The sequence below is a fragment of the Mustela lutreola genome, chromosome 7 (assembly GCF_030435805.1).
Source record: "Mustela lutreola isolate mMusLut2 chromosome 7, mMusLut2.pri, whole genome shotgun sequence".
Taxonomy (NCBI): Eukaryota; Metazoa; Chordata; class Mammalia; order Carnivora; family Mustelidae; genus Mustela; species Mustela lutreola.
The window spans coordinates 133,410,248-133,419,917 of NC_081296.1; the positions used below are offsets into that span (position 1 = coordinate 133,410,248).

The window sequence follows — 9,670 nt, forward strand, 5'->3', positions numbered from 1 at the left end:
GATGAAATCTAGATTAGCTGGTTAAAGGTATGATTGTAAAGGAGTTTTGTTTTTGTTTTTGTTTTTTAAATTATGTAAAGGAAAGGAAACTAAGAACTGAATCCACTATTTCCACCAAGCCCCATTGTCTTGCTGAAGGTTAGGAATTTACATGTCAGAAGAACATAGACATCTAACATCTCCATATTCCTTTTACCACTGGAATGGCATTTGGCTAAGTAGTAGCCCCAGCACATCTCCTCCTAATGAAAAGCCTGAATGAAAAGATCCCAAGATGGAGAGGAAGAAACGCTGTTTCAACATGTGTTCATTCTGCCTTGGGAAAGAAGTAATACAGCTGATGCATGCTTTGGGACTTGAAGAAAAGACTTACCTGAATAACTACTATGTTAGGGAACTGTTGTCCTTATTAGTATAAGGAGTATTGCCTATGCTTTATTCAGCACGGATAGAGCCCATCTGGAAAGTTCCCAAATATTTACGTCTAAAGAGTCCTTGAGCCCAGTTCGTGTGGTTAAGGCTTTTATGTTTAACAATGTTCTAGTAGTTTCTGCTGTTCTAGTTTCTAGCCATGTGGTGCTCTATGCCAGTCTAAACATCCCAGAACTCACAGGTGTATTTGCAGATATCAAGGATGATCCCTACCTAGAGGATTAGGATGATTATCTGAAATCTGAGGGTTCCTTTCTAGGCGAGTGGGGAAAGCCCTAGAAGAAAATCCAACTGACAAGCTAGGGACAGGAAGCAGAAAGATGAGGAGGCTTCACAGAGTTTCACCTTGTTAGTCACAGAAACATGGAAACATAAAACATACGTGGGTCAGAAAAAGAAGCAACTTAATTGAAATCAGCATGGAGAATATGCATATGATATCAATGAATTTATCATATATTCCTCAATTGAGGGAGAAAGGGGGATGGAAAGGAGAAAAAAAAAAAACCCATGCTTCATTATTTTTAATTATGAGGGTTTTTTGTTAGAAATAATTACTTTCTGAAATAGGTCTGTGGTATGTATATTTTCAGCAGGTGAAATATACCGCATGATACTGATTTAATGTAAAACCAGTAGGTCCAGTGGTTCTGGTCTGTCCCTCTCCATTCCTACAATTCTGATGTGGCCCCATTCATTTTTGGTCTCAGTCTCCTTAACGGATGCCGAGCTGGGGAGTACATTCTTCATAATATACTCTTGATACTATATATAAATATATTCTCAGCTGCTGTGGGAGGTAGGTGCTCTGGCCATTCAGCTGTAGCACTGTTCTTCTCCCAGAGTGAGTGAACTATAATGAATAGTAAGTGCAAATAAACAAGATTTCTTCAGTTACAAAATAGAGGAAGAAAAAGTTAGTTTGAGACAATTCTCATTAATAATTTTGGAGGCTTTGATAGAGACAACCCTCAGTGGCTTGGAATGTGGCAAAATGGAATTCCCATTTACATTTAAATTTGGATTGGGATCTTCCTTTGTTCCAGTTAGCTGAGGTCTAGTAATCTAAGGCCTCTGTCCTCATTATAATGCTACACACACACACACACACACACACACACACGCACACACACACACACATACACACACACACCATGTTTCTCTTTAAAATACACTATAGTTTTACCTATAATATAATATCTAAATATCATAACCCCCAAAGAATAGACCAATTAATTTTGTATTATAAATATTTTATTGTTAATTTGAGGATGCTATTAAATCACAGTATATGGTTGTATTGATACGTACAATCAAAGGTTCCTATGACCATTCCATTAATAATTGAATCATAAAATAAAAGTTGTAGAGAAAAAAGAAAAACACTCAAGTTGAAAATATCTTCCGGAACTAGTTGCCTGAAATAAGAAAAAGGTGGGAATTGAGTGTGTAAGAACCAAAAGTATATTAAAAAAAAAAACAAAACAGAACTGGAAAAATGTATCAGTCATCTCACTAGTTTATTGTTTAGATATTAATGTACTATTTTAACTGATTATTTTCTTTACAGCAATATTTAAACTTTTCAGTGTCTTAAATTCTATAAAACACACCCGCAAAGAATGGAAATTTTGAAAATGTGGCAACATCTAACAAATTTCTGGAAATTCCCACAGAGAACAGATAATTTCAGAGTTCTCAGTCATTAAACTTTATACTCCAGACTGGGCCGCACTGAATTTTATCTTTCAAATGGTGTCAAGATTATGTGGTCCCCGAGAAAAGGAAAACGAAAACTTGGTTGCAGCACACTCACCCGTTGTCCTTAAACTTCCCCTTTGTTCTACATGTACAATAATGGAACAGGATGTTAGAGAAGCTGGTGGGGGGATGAGATTTGGCTAAGGCAGTGCTAGTTGTCTGGGAAAAAGGATGATGGAAAAAGCACCCAGTTGCGATAGATGTTTAAGGAAAAGAGAAGGTCGTGTGTGTGCAATTCCTCTCCATGAGGATATTCCAATGGAAAAATGAAGCAGTGGAAGTAAATATACAAAGGCATAGGCTGAATATCAGGGAAAAAGATATGTTCAATAGAACATAGACTTTCTGGAAGAAAGGCAGTTAGGGAACAATGAAGACAGTGAATTGACAAAGCTCAGGAATCCTACAGTCTGTAGAATGGCTTGGTGTTAACCAGAGTTATGATAAGCCTGTAATTATGTAACCTATTTATCTCAACATGTTTTTTTATGATTTCCTGTGATGTATCTTTTATGAACATAACAAGAACTCATTATTTGAAGTAGAGGAGAATCAATGCTTAGCTGGTATGCTCAGAGAAATTATTAGAGTGTCAATACCCATCCTACCTGTCGTGTCTTTATAAAGTATGTTCCTTTGACCAATTGTTCAAAAATACTTGGTAAAGTATGTTCCTTTGGACAATTGAGACCTAAAAATCCCCTCGCCCTAGGCTGTGTTTACATGGAGCTATCAGTTTAGCCTTTTAAACTGAATTAGCTTGTCTATATTGAAATAGTTTCAAGCAATTTTAGATATTATCATAGCATCTGGATTTACTCAGACCTTTAGTGTTTGAAAGGCATATGTCTTGGAACTATTCAAACTTATTTTATTTTATTGCTTAGAGAAAATATTAGTGGAGTCAACAATGACTTTCTTGAATGGGTGTGAATGAAATGCCCACAGAGTAATGTAGAAATGTTTGATACAGATATTAAAATGTAACTGACCTCCTCAGAGGAAGACTAGTAACTGTTCTTGGTATAGCAAAAGTGACAGTCGTTTAACTTATATGACTTTTATTTTCATGTTTTGGATCTCTGGTACTGTGTCTTCCCCTTGTTTATAGACTGTACCTTTGATTTTTGGTAATATCAAGTTCTGAATGGCCTACTGATGAAAATTCTGCCATTAAGCAGAAAATGCCTATTCTATGACCAAGGGGAGAAGAGAAGCCTGCTGTCTTTTATTTTGCCTGAAGTGTGTTTCACTATTTGGGCTCTTGAATAAAAAATATGAAATATGGTGAGGTCATGTGTGGGTACTGCCTTGTTGTAAGAAATACCAGAGGGCATGTTAAAGACAATATCTATGCCTTTGGGAGAATTCCCAGCTGGATACAAGGTGTTCTTAGCATGCCTTGTGGGTTATATCCACAGCAAAAGGAATACACTGATGTTCAGGACTTTCCATTCTGTAAATCTGACTGATGGTTTGGAAAATTAGCTTAATTAGAATCATATGGTCATTGCAAAGGGAAAAATGTAGACACCAATTTCTGTCCCATTGAAGGGTTAATGAAAACCTCTTGAGCACTTAGAGGTTTTCAGAACATGTCCAATGTCATGTCTCTCAGCAGAAGAGATTAACAGTAAGAATTCCGATTCTAGGAACTTAAAACAAAATGATATTGCCAAAAATCAGAGCAAAAATGTTTTCAGTTATATCCCAACTTCCTCCCTACTTTCTACTTTATCTTAAAAATAGAATCCAAACTTAGGTTTCATATGTACATCCAGAACAGGACATAAGTATAAATTTCTGCTTGGTGATCAGCATTCTCCTGGTGGTGTCTTGAGGTACTCCATGAAAGAAGGAAGTAGGTCCTGGGAGAGTTAGGAAGTTGCTAACTGGAGAGAGGTAGGCCCTGAGAATTTGGTCTACTGATCTGAGAGAATTTGAAAAGAAACTTCTTACCAGTAGAAAGGGTTGCTGGGTATCAATGAATGACTTTAGAATGAGGCAAACATTGGGCTACTTCTTTATGTCTTAAGTTCTGGATAGCAGCAGAGGCAAGGTCTCAACTAAGAGACCCAGCTCTGCTCTAAGGTGAGTCTGAACCAACAGAAAGCAAACATGTACAGATATCCAAACAAGACTGGTCATACAATTCAGGGCTTGCTCCCCATTTAGGGCAGCAGCACCAGAGCTCCATGGAGTTCATTTAATATTTACTGAGATGATCTCAAGGACCCAGGAGGTGTTGAATGAGGTCACTATTTGGGCTCAAAACTATGCCCCTTCCCACTCCTCAAAGCAAAGAGATAAACACATAAATGAAAGAAGCCCACAGAAGGGGGTGGGGAATAAATAAAAATTCTCTCAAGACTTTTCCAAACTACATCACTGGCCCATGTAGTTTTTATGTGTATTAGGATGAGAGACTATGAAGATATAGGTTTCCAGTACTTTATAACCAAAGCAATTAAAAGATATTGGGTAGGGAATGTTGGCCAGTTTTACTTAGTTTTGCATCACATTATTGCCAGACTCTATCACTAGCCCAAGTAATCGAGTACCCGGAGAGGGAGACTGGGATGTGCAGAGGTGACCAGTGTGCGAATGATAACTACTGATGAAAGAGTCACTGACTCAGTTAGTGGTTGGATGTAGTCACATTAGTTTTCCCCTGCCCATCTTTGTCTCCCTGGCAAGGAGACTATTTGGGGCACGATGCTATGGGTACTGGGTAAATGTGGTGAGAATGTATGGGTGTCTTTCTCTGCTGCTCAGTTGCAGAAACAGAAATGCTTTGGAGGTTATTGTAGAAGGAGTGTTATTATATTGGTGCTGAGTGGTATGTGTGCTTTTAAAATTTGTTCTTGTATTTTAATAAACTTTGAATAAAAGAATAAAGTTACTCTTTGGTTCTGTTTATTTATTTTTAAATTATTCTCTAGACCTTGCCCTGGCTGGAACACATTCATGGTTAACAAGGGAAAGAGAATCCATCATTCTAATATTTATTCCTTGGTATTTGTGGGTAAAGACACCAGCAATGCCAGGTTATTTTAATCTCATGATGTGTGCCAGGGTCTTCAAGGAAATCAAGACAAGTTAGAAGAAAATCTTCAGATACTTTCCATATTCATGAACAAGTCACACACAGAATTCATGGAAAGGGCCCTATTGAGCCTATGGAACAAAGTTTTACTTTGTTATATTTATGCCTCAGGCTTATTTTTTTAAATTAACATATAATGTATTATTTGCTTCAGGGGTACAGGTCTGTGAATCTTCAGTCTTAAACATTTCACAGTACTCAATATAGCACATATCCTCCCCAGTGTTGATAACCCACTCACCATATCCTTCCCCCTCCCTCACCCTGAGTTTCTTTCCTGAGATTAAGAGTCTTTTATGGTTTGTCTCCCTCCCCGATCCCACTTGTTTTATTTTTTTCCCTCCCTTCCCCCCTCGACACCCCGCCCTGCCTCTCAAATTCCTCATATCAGAAAGAGCATATGATAATTGTCTTTCTCTGACTGACTTATTTCACTTAGCATAATACCCTCTAATTCCATCCACATCGTTGCAAATGGCAAGATTTGGTTTTTTTTGATAGCTGCATAGTATTCCTTATAAATATGTATGACATCTTCTTTATCCATGTTGATGGACATCTAGGCTCCTTCCATAGTTTGACTACTGTGGGGTTGCTGCTATAAATATATGGATATGTGTATCCCTTTGGATCCCTACATTTATATCTTTAGCATAAATGCCCAGTAGTGCAATTCTTGGGTTGTAGGGTAGCTCTATTTTCAACTTTTCGAGAAACCTCCATACTGTTTTCCAGAGTGGCTGCACCAGCTTACAGTCTCACCAACAGTGTAGGAAGTTTCCCCTTTCTCTGCAGCCTTGCTAACATCTGTCTGTTTCCTAACTTTTTAATTTTTGCCATTCTGACTGGTGTGAGGTGGTATCTCACTGTGATTTTGATTTGTATTTCCCTGATGCCAAGTGATGTGGAACATGTGTCTGTTGCTCATTTGAATGTCTTCTTTGCAGAAATGTTTGTTCATGTCTTCTCTCCATTTCTTAATTGGAGTGGGAGAGCATTTGACTACATTTCTTTTTTTTTTTTAAGATGTTATTTATTTATTTAACAGAGATCAAAGTAGGCAAAGAGGCAGACAGAGAAAGAGAGGAGGAAGCAGGCTCCCTGCCAAGCAGAGAGCCCAGTGTGGGACTCAATCTTAGGATCCTGGGATCATGACCTGAGACGAAGGCAGAGGCTTAACCCACTGAGCCACCCAGTTGCCCCTTGACTGCATTTCTTAATTGAATTATTTCTTCTTTGGGTGTTGAGTTTGATAAGCTCTTTAAAGATTTTGGATACTAGCCCTATATCTGATAATGTCATTTGCAAATGCCTTCTCCCATTCCTTCAGTTGTCTTTTGGTTTTGTTGACTGTTTCCTTTGCTGTGCAGAAGCTTTTAATCTGATAAAGTCCCAATAATTCATTTTTGCCCTTGCTTCCCTTGCCTTTGGCAATGTTTCTAGGGAGAAGTTATTGCGGCAGAGGTGGAAGAGGTTGCTGCCTGTGTTCTTCTCAAGGATTTTGATGGATTCCTGTCTCACATTGAGGACTTTCATCCATTTTGAGTCTATTTTTGTGTGTGGTATAAGGAAATGGTTCAGTTTCATTCTTCTGCACGTGGCCATCCAATTTTCCCAACACCATTTGTTGAAGAGACTTTTTTCGTTGGACATTCTTTCCTGCTTTGTCCAAGATTAGTTGACCATACATAGAGTTGAGGGTCCATTTCTGGGCCCTCTACTCTGTTCCATTGATCTATGTGTCTGTTTTTGTGCCAGTACCATACTGTCTTGGTGAATACAGCTTCGTAATAGAGCTTAAAGTCTGGAATTGTTATGCCACCAACTTTGGTTTTCTTTTTCAACATTCCTTTGGCTGTTTGGGGGTCTTTTCTGGTTCCATATAAATTTTAGGATTATTTCTCCCATTTCTTTTAAAAAAATTGATGGTATTTTGATAGGGATTGCATTAAATGTGCAGATTGCTTTAGGCAGCATAGACATTTTCACAATATTTGTTCTTTCAATCCAAGAGCATGGAACATTTTCCATTTCTTTGTGTTTCCCCCAATTTCTTTCATGAGTACTTTATAGTTCTCTGAGTACAGATTCTTTGCCTCTTTGGTTAGATTTATTCCTAGGTATCTTATGGTTTTGGGTGCAGTTATAAATGGAATTGACCCCTTAATTTCTCTTTCTTCTTTCTTGTTGTTAATGTACAGAAATGCAACTGATTTCTGTGCACTGATTTTATATCCTGAAACTTTACTGAATTCCTGTATAAGTTCTAGCAGTTTTGGAGTGGAGTCTTCGGGTTTTCCACATTAAGTATCATATCATCTGCAAAGAGTGAAACTCTGAGTTCTTTGCTGATTCAGATGCCTTTTATTTCTTTTTGTTGTCTGACTGCTGAGGCTAGGACTTCTAGTACTATGTTGAATAGCAATGGTGATAGAGGAAAGCCATGCCATGTTCCTGACCTTAGGGGAAAAGCTCTCAGTTTTTCCCCATTGAGAATGATAATCACTGTAGGTTTTTCATAGACAGCTTTTATGATATTGAGGTATGTACCATCTATCCCTATACTATGAAGAGTTTTGATCAAGAAATGGTGCTGTGTTTTGTCAAATGTTTTTTTAGCATCTATGGAGAGTATCATAAGGTTCTTGTTCTTTCTTTTATTAAATTATAATGTATATAAATGTATTATATCACATTGATTGATTTGCGGATGTTGAACCAAACTTGCAACCTTGAAGACCAACCCCACTTGGTCGTGGTGAATAATCCTTTTAATTGTTGGCTCCTATTGGCGAGTATTTTGGTGAGAATTTTTGCAACCATGTTCATCAGAGATATTGGTCTGTAATTCTCCTTTTTTATGGGGTCTTTGTCTGGGATCAAGGTAATGCTGGCTTCATAAAATGAGTTTGGAAGTTTTTCTTCCATTTCTATTTTTTGGAACCATTTCAGGAGAATAAGGATTAATTCTTCTTTCTTTATTTATTTTTTTAAAATTTTATTTATTTATTTGACAGAGATCACAAGTAGGCAGAGAGGCAGGCAGAGAGAGAGAGAGGAGGAAGCAGGCTCCCTGCTAAGCAGAGAGCCCGATGTGGGGCTCGATCCCAGGACCCTGGGATCATGACCTGAGCTGAAGGCAGAGGCTTTAACCCACTGAGCCACCCAGGTGCTCCAGATTAATTCTTCTTTAAATGTTTGGTAGAATTCCCCTGGGAAGCCGCCCGGTCCTGGGCTCTTATTTGTTAAGAGATTTTTGATGTATCCTTCAATTTCCTTAGTAGTTATAGGTTATAGGAAAGAGGAAAAGTTAAAAGAAATAGAATAAGAAAAAAAAAATTGATCAGTGAAGTTGGTATTGGCTGGATATTCTTGCTAATTTTCTGGGGGAGGTGCCTGTTGTGATTCTCAAGTATCTTTGCCCGAGGCGGAATTGCACCACCCTTGCCAGAGGCCAGGCTAAGCAATCTCCTCAGTTTTGTTCTCAGTACCTTTTGTTCCCTGAACGCTTTCCGTAGAGCTTTGAGGCCGGGAAGAAAATGGCGGCTTCCCAATCTCTGGCGCCAGAGGAGTTGAGAGCTTGGGGCCCCACTCCTCAGTTCACTCTCAGAGAAAAGGAGTCAATTACTCCCATCTCCCTGGTGTCTAGCCACACTCTGAGCTTACCTGGCCTGTGACCGAGCATTTCTGTTTCTGGTGCACAGCCCCGTTTGGAGTCTCCAAATCCAGCAGATTCCTGTAGCATGTTTCCACTCCACTCCACTCAGAGGAGGAAGGTAAGTCTCTCCAGATTTGCCATTTTTGGGGTCCCTGTCTGACAAGTAGTGGCCTGACTGTGCCTCAGATCATGGTTTAAGGTAACCTTGAGATGAGAGCCCCCTCCTCAGATCCATTTCTGTAGCCAGCTTCTCTGCCCTGATACCTGGGGGCTCTGCCACACTCAGGCATCCCTGGTTTTTCTGTGACCCCACAGGTCCTGAGACCACGCTGTCTCTGCGAGGGCTACCTCCTTGCCCCAACTGCTAAGCCTCTGGAGTGACATTGCTTAGTGGAGCAGACTTTTAAAATTTCTGATTTTGTGCTCCACTGCTCTGCCACTTGCCAGGAGCCTGCCCACCCCCCCAACCCCCCATGGCCTATCTTAGCGTTCCTTCAGATTCACTTCTCCGCACATCCTACCTTCCAGAAAGTGGTTGCTTTTCTGTTCCTAGAATTGCTGCTCTTTTTCTTTTCAATCTCCTGTTGAGTTTGTAGGTGTTAAGAATGATTTGATAACTATTTAACTGAACTCTTGGGACACGATGATATTTAGGTCTCCTATTCCTCTCCTATCTTGCTCCTCCCCACTCTGTGCCCCCAGGTTTTTTAAGT

The 9,670-nt window shown here is 39.2% G+C and overlaps 1 protein-coding gene across 1 annotated transcript in view; it reads left to right on the plus strand.

Annotated features, from left to right (window-relative positions):
* The window catches only part of DIO2 (iodothyronine deiodinase 2), a 132,487-nt gene extending 127,409 nt beyond the window's left edge, over positions 1 to 5,078 (plus strand). The window contains 1 exon segment of the mRNA XM_059182640.1: positions 3 to 5,078. Coding sequence (XP_059038623.1) covers positions 3 to 25 — 23 coding nt within the window. The 3' untranslated portion in view covers positions 26 to 5,078.
* The last annotated feature ends 4,592 nt before the right edge of the window (positions 5,079 to 9,670 follow it).